The 21,701-nt window shown below is 46.1% G+C and overlaps 1 protein-coding gene across 8 annotated transcripts in view; it reads right to left on the bottom strand.

Annotated features, from left to right (window-relative positions):
* The window catches only part of SLC4A11 (solute carrier family 4 member 11), a 101,677-nt gene extending 80,536 nt beyond the window's left edge, over positions 1–21,141 (bottom strand). The window contains exons 1-3 of one of the 8 annotated variants that reach the window (XM_075148383.1): positions 15,014–15,231; positions 13,711–14,113; positions 3,183–3,233 (exon numbers count right to left, since the gene is read on the bottom strand). In XM_075148383.1, coding sequence (XP_075004484.1) covers positions 3,183–3,216 — 34 coding nt within the window. In that variant the 5' untranslated portion in view covers positions 3,217–3,233; positions 13,711–14,113; positions 15,014–15,231. Of the gene's footprint in view, positions 1–3,182; positions 3,234–3,607; positions 4,007–13,710; positions 15,232–16,147; positions 17,104–20,519 lie in introns of those variants that run through there. The other 7 variants (XM_075148380.1, XM_075148378.1, XM_075148379.1 and 4 more) reach the window with 7 other exon arrangements.
* Between the last annotated feature and the right edge of the window lie 560 nt (positions 21,142–21,701).

Here is a 21,701-nt window from a genome sequence, read left to right as displayed (position 1 = left end):
CAATAGCTGCCATCATACCTGCTGCCACCACGCTCTCCATCAGCACCTTCTAACTGGGCAGGCACAAACGTATTTCCTTATTTTTCCTTTTAATGTGGCCTCTACTGAGCAAGGTACTAAACAGATTTTTTTTCCCCCCAGTCATATTGCATACATTTACCTCCAGCAATGCACTAAAGGCCACAAAAGCAGCTTTCAGTCAAGTTCTTCCAGCAATAGGGGAAAACCAGAGTATGCTGGGAAGTGGAACTTGTAGCTAAAGACATAGGCTCCTTTGATTAACTTTCTAGCTTTTTAGCCAGTTAAGAAGTTATCAAATAGGTTGGGACATGGTTGGGACCATAACAACCCTCTGAGCTTCCAGAATAGTCATATATTAACATCTATTCACTAGAAAATCCTTCCTGGGCTTTCCTCAGCTCCTCAGTAATTAACAGAGCTACAAATTATTAAATACTTCAGTAAGTTGTTCTTTTTTTTTTTCTTTTTTTTTATGAACAGTAAATATCCAAGAGATTCTTACAAAGCACTGCTTTGGTGCTGCAGCCGAGATTACCCTCACCACAACAGTTTAAACTAAAACTGAAGTCTCAACTTTTAAGTTTTAACATTACTGCAGCTGCTATTGAGAACATAACAAGGGTAAGAAAAAAGTTAGCTGGCAAAGACAGAGACAGTCTCTGAACAGAGCCACAGACATGGTCAGAAACAAAAACATCCTAATTACTAAGGATACAGAAAACCATATGTATATGCAAGATCTCAGGAGGAGATAAGGAAAAAGCTCGACTGTGCAAAGAGCAATAGTATCAAAAGATGTTTCTCTACTGAGAAAAGAGAAAAATGTAAGTGGTAAGGGAATCAAAGGAAGAAGTTTATTTTCTTCTTTGCCCCCACCGCTTATGAGATCAGGTTTTTATTTTAAAGGTGAGGCAAGAGCATCTCTTGGTCTCCATAATGAACTGGCAGATCCGAACAAGTGGTGCCAAGAAACAGCTTAATGATTACGTAGCTCCATTTCAAAACAAGCAGTTTTGAAACTATGTGAAAAGGTAGCTTCTTTCTCTGCCATTTCCTCTAGCCCTGATTAAGTTTTTGGGTAAGTTTTCAAGAATCTGCGTGCATGAAACTTCTGTACAGAGAGAGCCAAAACACTGCCTCGCAGAGGGATGTGAATATTCACACTGGCAACCCCCGAGATGTGCTGTCCATATATTCTGTGCAGAAACACACAGGCCCTCAGTTAAACCAGGCAGTAGAAGGTGACTCATCACTCAACAGCAACTGAACTTTTTAAAAAGGTCAGTTTGTAATGAGGAACAAGAATGACAGCAGATTTGAGCGTGAAATAACCAAGAAATCCACTGTATTTTTAATCACAATTAATACAACACTCAATACTGCATGCAGGCTGAAGAGGAACTTGCAAGCAACCTTCCCTCCTTCCCCCAAGCCATGCAGAAGCGTAACAGGAGAGAAGCACACACAGCTTCGTGAAGTCCTTCACAGTAGCTCTAAGGTGCTCCTTAAGACAAAGGAGGAAGCTGAGTAATAACACAAATAGGGCAGAAATAAACGCTCACTGCCATGGCACCAACTTAACAAAAGAGAGCTTTGCACAGGGAATGCCACAACTACAAACGCGCACTCTAAAAACATCCAAATACCTGCTTTTTTGTTTTGTTTGGACAGCTTGAGGAAGACAAGACTGAGTCCTGGAAGGGGGCATGTAGAGCCTTTTCCACATAAGATGCTAGGACAGACAGCTGCGCTTGTGTTCCCTGTGGCAGGAGGGCTTGGGATGAAATAGGTGGCTCCAGAAGACAGCCGCCTTTGTCCTTCCTCCAAATTATACAGCAGCATTTCTCACCAAGCCCTTACACTGCTCTCAGCCAGAAGCTGGAGGCTTAGTCATCTCTCCAGGTCCCAACTTGGGCCACCCTCTTACATTCCAGTCCTCAAGAAAGCACCAACCACATCCCAAGGGGCCACAAGCAAGCTAGGTAAGGTAGGAGCAGGGCTACCCAGACCTCATGCCCTACACGCCCTCAGAAAACCTGCAAACACCAAGGAAACAAAGCCTCCCTGAGGTCAAGTATTAATTTCTGCCCTTCTGCAACTCGATCCAGCCTTCAGAAAAGACCTCTTACTAGAGCTGAGAGTGCTTGCTTCCAGTTTTATCCTTCTACTCCTAGAAATAGGCTTCATATAATGCTTTCAGAGAAGGCAAGCAAGCCAGTGCCAAAGGAAGCTCTGTCAATAGCAATGCTGGATCTACTGCAGCTGACATCTGGCAGACATTCAGCTTCCCCTTTCCAGATGTTAATCTAAAGACTTGGCCCCCTGGAACAAGAAAGATGAGTCTTGTGACAGTAACAAGCATCTACAGGCCTAAATAACTCGAGCATTTTAGTCTTCTGCTCTCACCATTTGGAAGTCCTAAATACTCCAAGCACTGTACCTTTTCAAGGGCAAAAAGCCCCAGCCCCTTACGGACTACAACCCAAGGAGGCTGGACTTGACTTGAACTCTCGAGATGATCTCTCCCTAACAACCCCCACACGTGGGATTTCTCCAAAACCAGTAGAGAAGTTGGGACTTCATTGCACTTCAAGTTTGGTTGTACGATGCTTTGGCCCTTTGTCAGTACAGCATCTCTGAGAGCTCAGCCACCTTTGTTGAGGCAGATGATACAAGTTTCCAAACGCCAAAACTTATCTGGCTTCAAAGAAAAGTCTTTGAGAGCACTTTGCACTAAAAAATGCATTTACCAGAGCCATCCAACATTTGCTTGATGCTCTTGGCAGGATGTCTCCAAAGGGATCTGACACCTACACATGATCTCCACTCCAGAAAAAGACAAGCAAATACACCTGCCAGCCTGTATTACAGGAAAACATCATGAAAGAACTTGAAAAACAAGGAGCCACCCAGAATAGTCACCGATGACAACGTGAAGATGATTATTTACTGCTTTAAATATCTAGAACATCTACAGGATTTAAAAACACAGAGTCTGCTTCCAGTACAAGATTACAAAACTACCATGCAAGACCGTCTTTGCGTGCTGCTTAAGCTAAATGGGTTTTGCATCCCCTAGTTCAAGTTCTCAGCTAACCCTATAGTGCAGCTCTGCCTCGAATAAGGCGATACTATGCACAAAGTAGTCAAATAATACTTGCCACTCTCTTCAAAGAAGTATCCATTTCTTGACATCGCTGCTGGTGGAGACTCTAAAAATACAGAAAAGAGGAAACATAAGAATCATCAAGATGCTGAATGTCTTCACCTTACTGCGAAACTCACTGTAAGCCTGGACTACAGCAGAAACCCAGCCCCAAAATACTGCTGGCATCAGGTTTTCCTGAATGTGGCAGCTTTAACCTTTTGTTTATTGACTTTAGCATTTACCAGAATATCCTATACAGTCACAGTCGCTGCTTGAAAAAAGTTAAGCAGTGTCAGACATTCTGGGCTGGGACCACAAAACAGCAAGACTAAAGATCAGGACAAGCCTGATCATCTCAGTGACCTATCAAACCTGAACAAGTGCATCCAAAAATAATACAGGCTAAGCATCTGTGAGGCTTTAATAAAAAACACAAACCATAATGAAGTCCAGGTTGTATCTTATGCTCAGATAAAAAGAACAAGTTTATTTTAGAAAAAAACAACTCAATTTAGATGGGAACAGGACTTCTCATCCTATTCTGCTGCTCCTAATCATTAGGATATCCCAAAACAGTGCTTGGTACTTGAAGATAAGCACCAGAACACTGCAGCCTTCCTTGGCCTGCTTCCTGAGCAGGGGTCCTGCAGCAAACACCATCTACACCAACAGGGTCTCGTGAGGAAGCCACAAATGGGAAATGACGCTGGCCAAGAGCGAACCCCACAAACACAACAGCACCAGGACCAAGTCCCCATGATTCATTATGGAACGTACTTTGTTAGCGAGTCAGTTCTGCAATTAACTGCAGGCAAACTGGGTATTTGCCATACAAAGAGATGTTCAAACAGCATAGGAGCACCTGCTTTCGGGTGTGATCAAAGTCTGGTACCCAAGCCCAGCCTGGCTGTTTTTAATACTAACAGTATTTGACAGTTCAGACTGCGTGGGCTAGAAGCACCAGCTTTTCTGTACAGGTGCATGCCCCATTTTATGGTGAGCTAACAGAGCTCTTTATTTCAAGCCTTGAGCAAGAGTCACCCAAGCAATCCCTCAGAAAGCTGCTACTAGATGCTGCCTCTTTATATGCTTCTCCCCAGCCAAAATGCAATCAGAAAGAGGAATAGATTTGCTCTGTCTTTCCCCACTTCATTAGGCTAATCAAACATTACCTACGCAAGCCTGGGATGAATTTGGGCCAACAAGGAAAGAGGTTTTGCCTGCTTTATTGTTCTACAGATTAGGCTTCCTGCTTTTCGCTTAAGGTATGAGACTGTTTCCCAAAGACCCTTTCTCTACCCCGTAACTTTTGGCTTACAGGTTAAGTGCTTTTTTTTCCCCTTTTACAGTGTGCCACGTTTTCAAGCATCATAATTCATCCTGGTCCACCGGGAGCCTTTGTGCGCCAGACGGATACAAGTCACACCGCTGACGGCAGCACCTTCCACCCTAACACTTGTCACAGCCCAGCGTGGCTCAGACCTTTCAGTGCAGACAGCATTTGGGCTGCACGGGTTCCTGGAGGGACACCCTGATGACCACTTTAAAAAAAAAAAACCAACCACACAAACCCGAGGGCAATTCAAGTGTCTGGTCCAAGAGAGAAACACAATGTTCCAAGTTCATCCCAGAACAATGGGTTGGAGGAACAAACGCACGGTGGCCAAGGGGCACCCATTACACGAGTCAATTGTTTCCCTCCACCTGGAAGGGAAGGAGAAGATCCATCCAGACTGATTAGCATGCTAATGATCAAAGGAAAGTTTTAAAGAGGCTCTTATTGTGTAATGATTGCATTTACGTATTTCAGAGAAACAAACAAAATACGCCTAAGCAGACGGATTACCCAAGGAACCGACATTCCCACCAGGATGGTGTATCAATTTCTCATTTCCATTATGGCTTCTGAGGGAGCCTGAAGCAACATGTTCATCCTTCACTAGGCAAAATGAGACATTGTTTGCTTTTTCTTTAACTGAACACACCTATTTCTATGGGTTGATAATGCCCAATGAGCAGGAATTCAGAGTTGGTCGCTTTCTTCCTTAGAAATACCTTTTAACTGCAGCTTGCCTGGGTTGACATCGCCCCTTTACGGGAGACATGGTTTGGTCGCTGCTTGGACTAGGCATGAAAAGGGCAAGGCTGGGGTATTACAGCAGACAATGCCATTTCATTAGGTGGCACTCGTTCCTCTGAGTCACTAATGAGCAATAGTCCCCTAGGCAACATGCTCAGGCAATTATGTCGGAGGTGCTGTTTTTTCAGATGAGTCATAAAACAGAGGTCTTAACCTTGTAATTAAAGATGCAATGGCACGTTTGGGAAAAAAAAGTCAGGCATTCACCCTACTATGTCCTGGCTAAAGTCCAGCCCTGGTAATTTGTCTTCTCCCTACATAATGCTGTCCCACAGCACCAACGGGATTCAGACTTCAAAACAGTCTTGTTGGAGCCTTTTGAAAAGTTGTTACAACCCCCACGGAAAGGGCTACGCACATTAACATCAGGAACGGTGTAACATGCCCAGGAGGTAAAAGGTGATGGGGTGTTTACACAAGTCCAGACACACGCACAGAGCTATGGGACTAGCTTAAAGGTCAATGCATTAGCAGAAGTGGAGGTAGGAAGGGTAAATTGGGGGCTACATCATCTGCACCTCCGAGATTCTAGAGAAAGCAGCATCCATCTAACTTTTTAACTGAGCAGAACAAAGGAGACTTATTTGGAGAGAGGGCGGTTAATATCTTTCCTCCTTATGCATCAGCCCCCTCCTCCCCATATTTCCTCAATCAGTTTAGCACAAGCAAGCATAGCTTATGTTTATGGGATACAAGCTAAGGACAAGGCCACCTAGACTGTGCTTAAGCACACGCTTAGCAGCAGTCAGCACGGCAAACATATCAGCAGGGTCCACATGCCTCTCCCTTCACAAGGCTTATGGGATTAATATCCAAGGTCTCAGCAACTTAGTCATGTTTTGCTGAAGACAGGAGCAACGGGTTCGAGTTGTGCAGAACTGACAGCAAGGCGGAGTCCTCTTCTCTAGCAATAAGGTACATACCCCCACCTGATGCCACACACACCAACCCACATTTCCTCTCCCCATCCCACCTCCACTCTTGAAAAAAAGAGCTCAATCAAGGGGCAGTTATAAAACACTGCAGTAATCGATGCAATTGTTTAGCTTAGGGAAGCCTGGGCAGGAATACAAGTCTCCAAATACATTAGAGATCAGCATTACAGTGCTTTCCAGGGTTTGCCTGAAGTTGCAGAAGTGTTTCTATGAAGTATAAATCAGCCCCTACGCCAGACTTTGCGGGCTGGAGGAAAAGACCTATGGTCTGGAGAGCACTTTTACCACAACGGTAGGAGTTCCCCCTCTCCACACCAGCACACCACTTCCCTCAGATCCACCAAACCCACATTGCTAGCTCCTTTCCCCCAGGTTTTCTTTCAGATATCAGCAATTAAAAAAAAATACAAACAAAGCAATTTCAGCAAGACATAAGGTCAGGCTTCTAGAGACAAAGCTGGAAAGCATTACCCCGAGGAGCTAAGACACACAACACAGCAAATTCACTCTAGTAACTCTCACAGAGAGGTCTACATCCTGATTCTGCAGAGTCTCTCTCATCCAACACCTACAAGGCCAACCAGACTCCCCAATTGCTCTCCCTGTCCAAAGGCAGAACAAGATACCATCTTCCATTACTCGCCCAAAAGCATGTGGTATAGCTCTTTTGACAATGTAAGCAGTGCTCTTCATTTTTAAGAGGTAAGAGACTCCAGCAAGTAAGTTTCTACTGCCACCCCACCTTATTCCCTACAGGGATGTCTATTAGATGAGACTAAATTGGACGGCATTAAAAGTGTCACCACTTAGTTACTTTTTCAAAGAAAAGCTTCTGACTAGTTTCTCATCCCTTAATGAGCATTGAAATCAAAGGTAAGAGTGAAGAGCTGAAGCACTGAAGTGCTGCAAAATGGAAACAAAGCCTATTTCTCTAGACACAGGGATACAGCTCAAGATTTCAGAAGTCACTGCCCTTTCACTTGAAGCTGTTGCAGTGACTCCAAGAGCCACCAAGGGGGAGGTATATGAAGTTTACTTCTTAACTGGTAGGACAGTCACGTTTGCTGTAGTTTAAGGTGCTTGGTCTTAGGACTAGGACAAACCAGACGATCCACAGTGGGAAATATCAGACCAGAAGTGGGTATACTTCCCAATTTCTTACATTCTTACCATTTTTACATTTGCATTTAACAACAAAAACAGACAAAACCCTACCATGCCATCCTCCATTATTAAATTCCTGGGGGAAACGTGTCTCAGATCTAATAACCCATTTTAACTCTCTTGTTTTAAGGTTAGTAATAAGTTCTCTTGAGCCTTGCAATATTAGTGGATTACAAAGAAAAACACATTCTCTGGATACTTCGGTAACTCAATTACAATGTTTTGCTGCTGGCATCTTCCAAGTAAACAGCCCTCTGCAGCACAAGCCTTATACTGAAGCAAAACGTAGCTCTCCAACTAAAGTTTTCTACAAGTGGTACTTTACGGACTTCGGCTTTTATGACTTCCCTCCAGTAAATCTCTCCAAGTTCTAGTGTCTTTATATTTAATCGGCGTTTACTTTGAGACAACACCATTTTGAAAGAGTTATTGGAAAGGTACTTTTTCATTTACAGGCCCTTTAATATTGGCTGCTCTTGGGTTGTGTCTGAACATAGGCAGCCCATATATCTGGAGCATTTGGCTACCCCGTAAGTACTGATGGGAAAACATTGGTACCTTCATCATGTTTTATTCAGGGCACGCTCCAGTATCCCGATTTCCACCACCTTCTTCAACACTGCTTCACTGAAGCTGAGGACATTTCTGAAACTCATCAGCAAATACAACATTTTGCCTTAAAGTTGATAAAGCAAAACACTTGAGCCTCTGAGCAAGAAGTTACAGCAGAAATCACCTGCTCAGCTGAAAAAGCCTTTAGACTTTCCCAGTTTCCTCCCAGGAGGAATTACCAATTCTCAGCATGACAGACTGAACTACCCAGTTATCTTGGGGGAGGGGAAATCTACTTTCCAGAAGACATATAGGGCTTTAGCTTTGAACCAAGGTTTTGGCCACTTCAAGCTGACTTCCAGAAGTTTGTCAGTCAATGCTAAAAGCATCCATCACTACTGTTAAGTAGTTGGCCACCAGCTTCCCTGCACGATAGGGAACATTGCTGTTGGTTGCACTACTCCAAACAGATCTGGGGCCAAGTCCAGCTTGAACACGTGTATTGTCTCATCTAAGGCTTAGATGTGGGGAAAGACCACAAGGCTACCTATCCAAATTAAACTCTACGCTTGCTTCTTATTCTTTGTTCTCTCCACCCCACCATGAATTAACATCACAGGACAAGGGAGTCTGCAGCAGCACAAGTGACCAGGGAGCTGCACCCAGGTTCGTGCAATTTGGGGCAGGGGGAGAGCCACAATTTATGTGCTTCAGATACCTAATAACCAAGTAACACTGCTCCCTTCCTCCACCCAAAGTCAGCAGAAAACTAGACAGACTTAAGAGAAAAACCACACACACAAGGAGTAATATCCCAAGGGAAACCTGCAAGAGAGGATTTTTTTTTTAATTACATAGAGCATTGACTGAAAGGAGCTTGCAACTGAGCATCTAAAAATGTCTGTATGCAGCAAGAGCTCACCACAGCAGGAAGATGAAGAAGCCTCAAACTCCTTTCAAAACTCCTTTCATAACTCAAAACTGCATTGCCACAGAAGAATAGCAAAAGAGCTTGACAGGCAGCAAATCTGATCACACTGACTAGCTGATTGGGTCCAAATATATCAATATTGCAGGATTCTCCCACATAGCATCGCTTGTGCTCATAAAACATGAGATTTTGGCAGTTTTCAAAGAAGAACCACGCAGCGAGGTCTCCTGGTGGAGAAATTTGCTGCAAATTATTTAAAACCATTCAAGTCAGCAATTATGAATGGACAGCAGCATGCAAGAAGCTATTTTGCCTTAAGTTACGACTTCTCATTTCTATCCATATCTTAAGCAGCTGATCCCTTCCCACAGCCCTGCATACTTCAACTGGAAAACGCTGGTGAAAGCACAGCTCATACTGGCACGGTCAGAGATGAGAAGCATGCCCTTATGCTGCTGTTCTGGGCAATAACAATTGACACACAGGACAAGAGCTTGAGATTTTACTTGTTTTTCTCTACACCTAGAGAGGTGTGACAAAAAAAAAGAAAGAAAACAAACCACACAAGTCAGGGTTTCAAAACCAATCACCATAATTCAAGGAAGTGTAAGATGAGTAAGGCATGCTTGTTAATACTCGGGCAGGAAAGCGCCCGGTAAATACAGTGCATGAGCGCTGCTGCCTGTGGCAAGCGCAAATGTAGACCTTTCCCCAGAAAGCACTAGTTTGCATCGATAAAAGCAAAGGAAAACATAACAGAAAAAACTCAAGAGGGGTAAAAAGACCTTTTGTAAGTCATTAAATGGGAAATATCAGCACTCTGCTACCTTCCAGGGAGTTTTATCTTGAAGGGATAACAGTCAAGATAACTAAAGGGCTATTCTTCACCGCAGCTTTACAGCCTTGCTCCTCTTGTGAGCACCACACGTGCCTTCTCTGTGCAGACACACGTCCATCTGCATCTCATCTCATCCCAAGCAGAGGCTGAGAGGAATAAACACTTCTTTCAGGAGACACACCAGAACCCTATCCTTCCTCAACTTGTCCTTCATCCATCTCAGTGGCATAGCTGCAGGGAAGGGCTAAGCAGAGCCCCACAACAACCCAGCTCCACAAAGGACCAGCTGTGTTCTTCCTCCCCCTGATTATATCCACATGCCCATCACACACCTAAATATCTTCCTAATACTGCTTTCTACAGCACTATTTGAAGAGTAAAGAGTTAGCAACGTACTGGTCATCACGGTGAAAGCCTAAAGGCACACCAGCCAGTACTCACAAGAAGGGCAGACTCCCCTCTGTCTACATTCCCTTGCTGCACTGCTGCCTCCCGCTTTTCTTCTCGGCTTATCCTCCTCCTCATGAAGCTGTCAAGCCTTTGAAAAACAGAGCCAGACACCAAAGGATGGACGAGGGACTCATCCCCACGTGGCATGCCTGGAGGTTTAACGCAGGCAGCAGTACAGGATACCAGCAGGCATTGGCATCACTTTAATAAAGCAGGGATTTTTGTTGGAGACCTTTACCTAAATGGGTCAACTAAAACATTGTCTGCGTGCAAACACCTACAAGAAATCAACTTTTGAGGTTTTGAAAACAGTCTAGAAGACAGCCATGACCCAGGAAGATTTAAATCTACTCCAAACCCCTTCACCTTGGTAAGCTTTTAGAAGATGATATTTAGAAGTGTTGGCCAGAGCAGACACCGAGAAGAAAGGTGCTTTTAAGTAATCCAATCCAATGGCAAACTGCTGCTTTGGCCAAGAGACTCAGACCTACAGGGACACAAGCTTTGCTCTCCTTACGTGTAGGCATGGCCAAGTCCTCTATGAATCCTTACAGGAGGGGATGTTTCTGTTAGTAAAGGGCACTTTTTACGAGATAAGTATGCTTAACATACTCTTCTCGCCACAGATTGCATAGATGTGTCACTTGTCTCCCCTGGCCCCCTACTAGAAGTATTCCTAAAGGATTTTCACCACCTTTGCTATCCCCACAAGGGTTTCATTTCCCAAAATTCCTATTTTTAGGACCAACAGGTCTGGATTACCAAAACTAAACCATCTCTAACCCCGCTGGGAAGTGTCCCATTTGTCTGATTTTTGGAGGACACGACACCAACCCTCTGACATTTCCTAGGCTACCCCATGGTGCACCAGTCACTTGGACATTAAGCTCTGCTCCACGGATCTATCCAGTGTCCTCCACCACAGCATGACCACCCTGGGGTGCCAGTCTCAATCCAGGTGGAAAACACAACTTTATAGCTCCATGGCTCACTCAGCAGGCAATAAAGTATCAATCAGGGACTATTATGCAAGGAGCTGGATATTCTTCCAACGAAGGGAAATGGTGTGAGGAGGTCTTAAATCATGCCACGATCACTCCGGTAAACAAAACCCCAGAACTAATTTTCACAGTTGCTGGCTGTGAAAATAGAAAGCATCATATTGAAAGGATAGAGCAGGAAGCATCCTCCTGCCTGCTCACTCCCAGGCAAACACACACCCACACACAAGCTCAGGGATCAGACATGTCTGCTTTCAAAGCATTTTCCTCACTGCATTGAACAATTCCCCTCTTCATCCAGAGCACCCATCGCAATAAAACTATCTAATGAAAGAACGGCTGGCTGCAGCAGTGACAGCTACCAGAGACCTCCCCCCTCCGAAAAAAAGAAACCCCATGCACATGAAACATTGCTGTCAGAGGTGCTTGGATTTACAAGCAGCACCAGTCCAGGTTGACTCATCACAATTTAGCCCACCCGAGCAATTAATATCCCAGGGTGCCTCCCAGAGGTGAGCTGCAAGAGGAAGCGACCCTGTAAATCGAGAGCCATGCAGCTGCTATGCTAACAGGATCTCTCTTCCTCCTCCGGGTTTCTTGGCCAGCATTTCGTAGGTGAGCAGGACAAGCCGAGAAGTGGGGGAACATCGACACTTTGGGATTTGGCTGGCAGATAGAGAATCTGGGCTATTTGCCTTTATTTCCAGGTTGAAGGGGAGGTTTCATTTTTGTTGGGCCCTCTAAAAAAAAAAAAGTGATTTAAGACTTGCAAGGATTTCTTGCATAAGTGCTACATGGAGAGGAGCGAAAGCAAATACCTCCAGAGATCCCACAAGCTGGCAAAGGCCCAAGAACAGACCAGTTGAGGCCTTTCAGTAGACTTTTCCTGAAACATTTAAATAATTTAGAAAGCATTAACTCTTACTGACAGCTTTTTAGTCAGCTCTTTCACTTGCAAGGCCCTATCAAAAACCTCATAACTCTTAATAAAAAAGATACTGCAATGGCCCCAAATCTTGGTCAGGGTTGAATGTGGATTCAAAAAAGTGCCCGAAATAGTTTTCTTTGCTGAAATGCTTTCCTTGTACAGGCAGGTCTTCCAGAGGTCACCACCTGCCACTTATCTGCACTGGTAGAGTGTAAAACACGCAAAAATGGTTAAGAGACAGTCTATCAACATTTTACTTGCTTGGGGTACTCGAAGGAAGGGAGCTGTTCCCTGCAGTCGTTCAACTGCATTAAATACTGTAAAAATCAAGCAGCAGCAAAGTGTACACTAATAGCTATAAGACCTCTTCTTTGGGGTTAGGTGGAAAGGATGCTCCAGCACCACCCGTTTCACACTCTAGCATCCCCCCCGCCAGGGTACCAGGATCATGTTTTGGAACAGAGTGCATTTCCATAAAGTTTTTATCCCCTATCTTATTGCCACCAGAAATGAAAACGGCTGCTAAAGAGGCAGCAGTGGCTGGGCCAAGCTTTGCAGCGAAAGTTATTCCTGCACCCCTTCCCACCACCACCACCCAAAAGGCATCTGGATGAGACAGGAGATCAGCTCTAATTCACCTAAAACCAGAAGTTAGGTCAAAACCAAGGTCTATACTGGAAACATGGCAAGGCACAGAAGTAGAGCGGTGAACCCAGCCACCTGATCACCAAACACATTTTCAGTTCTGGTTCCAGGCAAGAGACAGACAGAAAAACCTCCCTCTGCCATTAAAAGGCGTACCCAAACGGATGTCCAAACGGCAGCCCCACCGCCCCAACCATCCCTCCAGAAACAGGGATTTCAAATCACGACAGGCTTGGCAGGATAACACAAATCACCCCATACAGTTTCTATGTCTAGGAGCCACGAAACAGCAGCAGTGACGGGCAGGGGGAGAGCCAGCAGCACCAGATCTGATTTTACTGTCCATCATCAACCCAAAATAAAAATGCCCCGGTCCGGTGGTAAAATAATTGCAGACCGACAATCCATGATAGAGTGTTATTCATTAGGACATTGTTTATGGTTCGTCTACATGGCTTCCATGGCTACAGCAACAAGGATGATGTTTGCTAGCATTTTAGACAGATTACATATATGCATTTTGTTTTCACTCAGCCCTGCACTTTCCCCCATGTGAAATATCAGTATGTAAAGCCTCACAGACAGGCTGTTAAGGATGTTTTAGCATTAATTAGAGAAAAACCAGAACAGGTAAGATCTCTTGTGCTCATCTCCCCATGCATATCTTGAAACTAAATTCAAACCCTGAAAGACAGCACTCTGGTTAATGTAAATTGAATTAAAAAGGTATCTCCATCCTTAAACACAACAGCACAGAGACATCCGGCACAGGCAATAGATACCATCACTAAGCAGCAAAGCTCATTGAAAATACATCAAGTACTGCCTTACTTTAGTGAATTAAATAATTAAAGAGCTGGCAAAGCTGGTTTTCTAGATTTCCTGTCCAAATACATCGCCCAGCAACAGTAGTGCTTCAGTTTTGTTTTTTTTTTTTTTAATAAGACCACAACTTACCTGCACTACTTCTTTAACAGAGATGCTGTTCAAACAGCCTCCGCTCCCCTCCTGGCTGCTCCCCCCGAGCCACCACACTTGTTCCCAAATGCCACTTGCTCAGGTGGCTGAGGCGGCAATGGCTCGTGCTTTTTCAATGGCTCCAACATTAATCCATCCAGAGCATCTTTCTCCCTCACTTCCAATTGGCGAGCGGCGAATGGGTGGAGTGAGAGCGCGACCCATTAGCTCCCAGATGGGCACCTCCAACCCAGCTCTCCCAACCGGAGCAGCGAGGCCGGCGAGCCGCTAACTTCACGCCTGCAAAGCACCGCTCCGCATGCCACCGCAGCCCCGGCCAAGGCTGGGCTTTGGGTTGTCTCCTCCAGCCACCCGGATCCCGCTGCCTCTCAGAGCTATTTGCCTTTGGTAGCAAAGAGGAAAAATAGAATAATTAAAGTGACCCTGCGCTTCGGAGCCGGCGGTTTTTGCTGGATGCTGTACAGAGAAAGCTCGTGTGCCTCCTTAAAAAAAAAAAAGCTTTGTGGCAACCAGGCTCAACTGAAGTGAGAAGATACTGTACCTTACAGACAGAAGTACAGGGAAAACAAGAGGATGTGAAGATGCAGGAAGAAGAGAGGGAGGGGAAAAAAAACAAACTGCTGCCGAGAGGTAGATATAGCAAATTTCTTAAAGATATAGCTGCTGTACTCCGCGAGCGCGGCGCCTGCCCGACTGCGGGGCTGGGCTCCGATGTTTTTTTCCACGCTACCCAGCATGACAGTTCAGCTGCACGGGCAGCAGCAGCGCAAGGGTTAACGCACGCATTCAATCAGGAGCCTGCATAAGGGAATGAGAAACAGGGCACTAAGTCTGTGCTCTAACAACAAGTTGCAGAAAATAGAGCTGAAGAGACCTCACCTCATCCGAGGAGACTTATATCCAAGCCTGTCTGCCCAGCGCTCGACTGTGCAGTGCTTAAAAAGCTTTGGAGAGAAGATGCCACAGCCTCCCCCCCTCCCTCCAGCCTATTCTGCTGCTTCACTTTCCTTACAATTCAAGATTTTCATAACAATAAGCCAAGTCTCCCCCAGCTGGATATTTAAAGCCCAGAGGAATGGTCTATGCTGGCCAAAAAAAAAAAAAAAAAGGAAAAACAACCCTAACTCCCCAAAGCAATATCAAGTCAGCCTTAGAAAAGGCAGAACCCTAAAAAAAAAAAAAGACAGAAACGAACAGCGAGTTATCCAAATGCTGGCAAGACTAGGTCACTCCCCTGCAGTAACTCTGACTTAAGTAAAAATTTCCCAGTGATCATATTTACCAGGAGGCAGCAAACGTTTCCCAGCGCAAAGCCAGGCGAGGCAGGGCACGGCTCGGGAAGAGGCATCGCTTTTAGCGGAGGGATTCACTCACAGCCACATACCCCCGTTTTCAGTCCCTGCTACAGACTTGTTTCCGCTGCACGAAACCACAGGCAATGCGTGTTTTTAAACATCTCCTACGCATTTTCTCTGCCGAGACTGCTCATCCAGTCTCCTCCATTTTTTATTTTGCATGCCACCTGACCAGCTTTTCCAGGTAAGGCGCATCATGTTAATACGATGTAAAGGAAGTATACCATGGTTCATAAAGTACTTGAGGGTGAGAGACCCTTGGAGGTCTTTTGCCCCACTCCTTGCTCCAGGCAGGACCATCTTCAAAGCTACATCAAGGCTGCTCAGGACCTCATCTCATCAAGCCCAATACCTTCCCAAAAAAGTTCTACAGTCAAGACTGCTGTCCTCAGGATCAGCACTTACAGCAGGGCTCAGTTCCTAAACCAGCAGGATTTACTGAGTTTCCAAAGAATATAGATTCTTTGCAGAAAAGCAACGTGTAAATTTTTGAACCGAGCTGATACTTTTAAGGTACTTCCTTCTAGCGAGACAAATCTGCAATAGAGGATCTCAATACCTTCCCCTATACCCACACTTGATACCTTTAATAGCACTTTAAAGGACAGAGTTGACAGCATCACAACCCTTAAGGTGAAACAAGCCCGCCTAGCCTCCAGCAGGTATTTCAGGTTTCAAACACTGCCGGATTCATTTCAGCAAGTGAACAAGCTTATGAAACAAAAGACTGGCTAAGATCAGTTTCTATTTTTATTTTTTCCTGTGCTGAGGTTGTTTATCAGCTCTCCCTGGCCAGTCTGCCTGGGCACGAGGTTGTAGCAGGGACCAGAGCTGCTCCTTGGTGGAGATGACAGCGGCCAAGCCAGCACCACCAGAAGAGGTCCAAGAGGAGAGTGCATCAACCCAACTGCGCCAATGCATCCACCAAGTCCTACCTGCATTGCCTCCCTCTTTACTCACCATCTCCAAAGCCCCCCCTCAAATCTCCATGGGCTTCTCTGCTATCCCCCACGCCACCCCTTTCTGGTCCCCAACCCTTTCTTTCATCCCCGGTCACGCACCGTCCACCGGCCCAGTCCACCTCTGCGTCACCAAACGTTGCGGCCACGGGGCCAAATCCTGCGAAGAGCCAGCGCTTGCCCCAAACTGGCCATAGGGCGAGCGGAGAAAGGTGAGCCGAGGGTAGCAAAAAGAAGCTGGCTCCATTAGGACAGAGAAGAGAGGAGAGCCAGGTACGAAGCAAACCGCGTCTCCCTTCACCTCCTTCAGCGGGTACTGTTGGGACATGCAGTCTCAGAGCCTTCTCCCAGAGAAGTTCCTTTTTGGAGAGGAATTAGTGCAAAAAAAAAAAAAAGCCGCTCAAGCAGCCCCGCTGCTGCTGTCACAGCCCAGCAGAGCACACTGGAAAGGCTGCGTCTCCAGCCTGTATTTAAACGCCCCTCTCCGAAAGCAGAGATGCAGCACAGGAAGAGACAAATTCCAGCTCTGCGTCGGGCTGATAAGCCAGGTTTATAATATTCAAGTATTGGCATTACTACAATTCCTTCCCCCCCCCCTCCCCATGAATATATCTTGTGCAGTAGCTTGTTGTGCACAATAAGCAAAAAAAAAAAAGCCCAATCCCTAAAAAGAAAAAAATCAGCCTGTTCCGGTGGGAACAGCCAACACGTTGAATAAAACAAACACACGCGTGTTAAACCCTGGGGACGCAATTAGGCTCGGAGCAGGGGGAAGAGGCATTTAACTCCTGGAGAAGGAGATGGCAGCGGGCGAGAGGAAAAGGAGAATAAACCTGGCACCCGACTGTACTCCATGGGGTGCTTTTTCCCCAGGGCGTGAGCCAAGTGGCAGCTCCCACCGCTACAGGGTGCCAGCACCTGCCCCAACACCAAAAGGGGAGGAAGGCCACCTCATCCTCAGCCCTCAGACTGCCCCCCCCTCCTAATTTTCCACTCCTTATCTGCCCCCAGGAGCGAGTAGCACCTAGCAATAACTCACTCCATCACCGTTGCTGTTCAAAATCCACCCGCAGCATCTTGAGACAAAGCTTGCCCAGCTCCAAGCATTGACCAGCTGAGATCTTCTCTCCACCAGCTTCAAATCTGGGTTTTTCCCCCCTCCACCAGAGCCCACGTTATCACTCGTCTCTATCCATCCCACCATGGTATGGCTGCAGGGATGCCCCTGGGGCAGCCACAGCCCCACAAGCTCTTCTGCTGCCGTCTGCATCAGGTCCTTCAAACCTAGGGAGCCAAAAAAACACCCATGGGGAAGAAAGTTCCTGCCCAACACAAATAGAAAGTCAGTGTTACCCACTCCAGGGGCTTGTGCCAGGTTTTCACGCTTTTCTCCCCATCTTCTTGCAGTTTCTCAGAAGGGCATTTATGAGGAATGAAACTGGAGTCTATTCCCGCCGTGCCCTATCCAAATCACAGCTCCCACTGGTCCATCAGAGCTTGCAGACCCTTCTTCAATAACAGAGTTAAATTGAAGCCCTTAGTACTGCTTTTTTTTTTTTTAATTGCAAGTCAGAGCCAGGATGAATTTAGAAAGGGGGAATAGAAAAACCCATGGAGTTATAAGTGACAGCTAAGTGCTTTGATATCAAAGCCAGCACTGACAGATGCAGAAGCCTGCAGTGCTCTGCTCCGGGCCAGCATGTCACTGTGCTCTGCAGAAAGCCTTTATAGGGACCTTATACTAGATCTTATTTAGAAAGTTATATTGCATTAAAAAAAAGGAAGCATTTTTCATTTTCCCCAGGTCCCAGCACAAACTCCTGAAGGAGCTGCTTCGCAGATTTCATGATCACAAAACACTGCTCAGACTCAAATTAGATGAACTTTAAGGAATTGCCCTCAGCATTCCCAGTTTTTAACCTTACTGCACTGCATCCTTCACAGCAGACTCCCTACCCTGCTTTGGCAGTGATAGCACCCTGCCATGCCTCAGCTGCTGCTAGCAACAAAGGTAGCTTGGATTTAACATATGCTGGATATCTGCTGGTGTGCTTGGCAGTAATTTGCATATTTATTAGAGGGTAGATGACAGTTTCATGATGATGAGTCATTAAAGTGTCCCAGAGAGTTGTTTACTCCCAGAGAAATCCTACATAAGGAAACGGGACTTTTCTAGAAGTCGTTTTGCATTAGGAAGATGCAACTTAGTGGTTTTGCATTAGGAGGATGCAACTCAAGTGCCACCCTAACTACAGCAACAGAAAGCTTTTGGATAGCAATCACTGTGGCTTCCCAGAGACACCTAAATCACAGCACAGTACTAGAATTACTCACGGAAAAAAAAGAACAGCTTTCCCCCTAGGTAATGTGATTTAGCACCCGTCTTTAGGCATAAAGTACATATGCGGTGCATCACTGCAGTTCTGCAAGGACAAGGGTTGAGGTTTTAGTCTTATACAGGCAAATGAAACAGCACCAGGCTAAAAGTCCGATAACTCTGGACTAAATTCCAACTTTGCAGCTAACCTCAAGCTCCCTCCTGCAAGAAATATCAAGCTTTTCACTGACACTTCTTTTTTTAAGACAATATAGAAAGCTTCCATTTCAGATCCTTTTGCTTTTAAAACCAAGACGTCTTTGTTTTCACGTTGACTCAACATAAAAATAAAGCTTGCTTTAACAACTGTTTACAGCCTTAAATGATTTACTACAGCTTTACTAGAAGTCAAGGCTCTACGAGTTTACATACAGATATCTTATGCCACTGGGGGAGTCAAGCGAGCGCTCCGTTTAAAAGCCCAACTCATATTTCTAGCTGCATTCATTTAAAAAAGCTGAAGCGTTCAAATTGCCAAGGAACAACACAAGAGCCGGAGAGGAACTTCCTCTGCGGTACATAATTCTTACAGAGCGGCAACTGTATAAAAGCCACAGATATTTCAAAACTAGAGGGCTCTGGCTGAGATGGATTAGCCAACGCAGCTCGATTATAGCAGGGAAACGGCGACGCGCGGCTCACAGGGGTGGTAGCAATGACTGAGGTCGCAGCGTAGACAGGACTGAAGTGTTGCATCACTGTTTCCTTCCAGCCTCCGAAAAAAAAAACCAGCCACAAAACCAACTCCAATAGCAACCCAGGTGAGAAGGCTGAAACACCACTGGATTTATCCAGCCCTGGGTCAAGCAGTTTATCCCACGCTTCAGCTACAGCTTGAGGGACACGGCTATGTTCACACCTAGAGAAAACCCACAGGAGAAGTCCTGCAAACATTGCACCTTGCAACAGCTTGGGGGGGGGGAGGAATCTATATTCCCAGTAGATTGTTCAAATACATATTGCTGATGGACAGGCAGTCCGCACCACCAGATCTTAAGAGGAAGAACGACGGTCGAGGACATGAAAAAACAGCAGCGCGGAAGAAAGCTTTGAGGAAGAACATCAGATCTGAAGTAAACTTTTTCATTAAGCTGGGAGGGAGGTAAAAAAAAAAAAAAGGACACAACCCTCCCCGAGAAAAGATCCTCAAGAGAAGTTTGAGGACCAGCCTCCCGCTCGCTGCTTTGCAGGCAGCAAAGCTGTTGTGCCACCTACAGTTGCTTTTCCTCCAGGACAAACTTTCCTACGCGAACCCGAGTCCCTGTCATTTAATTTAGTGTCAAAGCAGCGCTAACGCAGCCATGCTGATTAAGGAAGTGCTTCCTTCGGTAAGGCGGGGGGGAGGCACTTCAGAAAATCACTTTTAAAGTTTAGCGTAAATCGCAAAGCGCGTTTCCAAGTGCGTTTATACCCACCCTCTCCCCGCCTTTCAAAAAAAAAACCCCCACCACATCGCTGGGGTTTTTGCCACGACTGCCCAAGCCCTTTACACTAGTTTAGCTTGAGCCATATAAGTTTCACTTTTTTTTCTTTTTATTGCGGCTTTTACACCATTACCAACATGAACTCGGGCAACCCCATCCGCAAGCAAAGCGCCGGAGCAGAGCTAACCACCACACCGTGCCCTCCTCCCCTAGCTAGGTATAAACAAGTACCAGATGGGGGGGGGGAAACACCCCCGGAACAAACCAACCACCAAGTTTACATCGCTCCTTTATCCCCTGGTACTTCTTTCAACGCCGCATCTGTTCTCCCTGGGCTGAAACATCCCGCTGCTGCCCAAGGAGCCCAGATTTGGGGGGTGTCACCACCTCCCCGCAGACACCAACCGGCTCCTGAACAAAAAAGCCTTGAGCAATGATACAAAGCAAAGATTTCCCAGATTTGTTACCCCCCCAGCACCCTTCCAAGCGGGATACACGTCCCCCCCCATCCCACCCTTCCCCATCGCATCCCAGCCCCAGCCCCAACCCCTCCCCGCTGCTGCAAAAAGCTGGGGGGAAAGAAGGCGGGGGGGGACACACGACACACACAACCCCCCGCAAGCTGCCGGCAAAACTCATCACACTTGTGCCCCCCCGGCTCCTCGCCCCTCACCGCATGGCTGGAGGTGGAACACCCGTCTCGCTGCCATGGCTGCCTCGGTTCTTTCCTCTCATCCATCCAAAAGTGTCTTCCCCATTCTCGACACTTTTCGGGCTTTTCTTGTGGTTTACGAAGGGTTTTCTATTTATTTATAATTTTTTTTTTTTTTTTTTGGCGGGGAAAAAATAAAATAAAGAAACTGGCGGTGCGGGAGTGCGGGCTGGGAGGGGAAGGGACGGAGCGGTGTCACACCCCCGCCCGGGTCCTAGCGCCCGCCCCGCAGCCCGCGCCCATCGCACCGCGTCCGGCCCGGGGCCCTCGGGGCACCCCACTCCGGTACGGCTCCGGCTGCACTCGAAAGGGAAGATTTAAAGTCAGTTCTCCCCCCCTCCCATGTTGAGGGTTGTTACTTCAATTAAAATAAATTTAAAAAAAAAATCAAGTTTTCACTTTTCTACAGATGCAAGGCTACTAGCAGTGTTAGCAGGTGAGATGCCACTAATAATTTCAGAGCTGGAAAAAAAAAAATAAAGCATCGAGCTGACAAAATCTTGCTTTTCCCATAAAGCATGCTGATGTACACCACGGGGTCCCATCATCTGGACTGGTTTTCTCTGCCCCTTCAAAACTTCTTCTGAAATAACCTGGCGCAGGCACATTGGAGTCAAGAGCAGCCAGCTGGGATTCAAAATGAATCCCGGGGGCACAGCGCAGTGATGTCCCTCGAGTTTCTTCACAAAACCAAGCAGCAACAACAATAAAGTTTTTAAAAGCAGGCGCAGTGATGCTCCCCAACCTGCAGCCTTCGCTTTAAGAAAAAACAGGCATGTTTAAGTTCTTACACTTTGCTTTTTTTTTTTTTGGTGAGTTTTCCACAGCTGCTGCTACTTTGTTTGCTCACAACCTGAGCAAGCCTTGGTGTTTTTTGCCTCCCTGCTCAAATCACTCTCCCCAGAAGGAGGTAGATGCCAACACCAGGAGCACTGAACACGAAGAAGTTGGAGAAGTGGTGAATGAAGCGTAACACCCCTCTGCTGAAATAAAAGCAAGGTAGCAATTAGAAACTGGCAAGAGGACATTTGCATTGCCTCCAGTGTTTACACAGTGTCATATTAGAATAAATAACTATACTACCATAAAGGCTGGCTCGGACTGTTTTGTTTCTCCATTTCCTTCCTCCAGAAGGGTCTCTGA

Source organism: Calonectris borealis, chromosome 4, assembly GCF_964195595.1.
Source record: "Calonectris borealis chromosome 4, bCalBor7.hap1.2, whole genome shotgun sequence".
NCBI classification, from domain to species: domain Eukaryota; kingdom Metazoa; phylum Chordata; class Aves; order Procellariiformes; family Procellariidae; genus Calonectris; species Calonectris borealis.
This window is presented reverse-complemented; position numbering and strand designations above follow the sequence as displayed.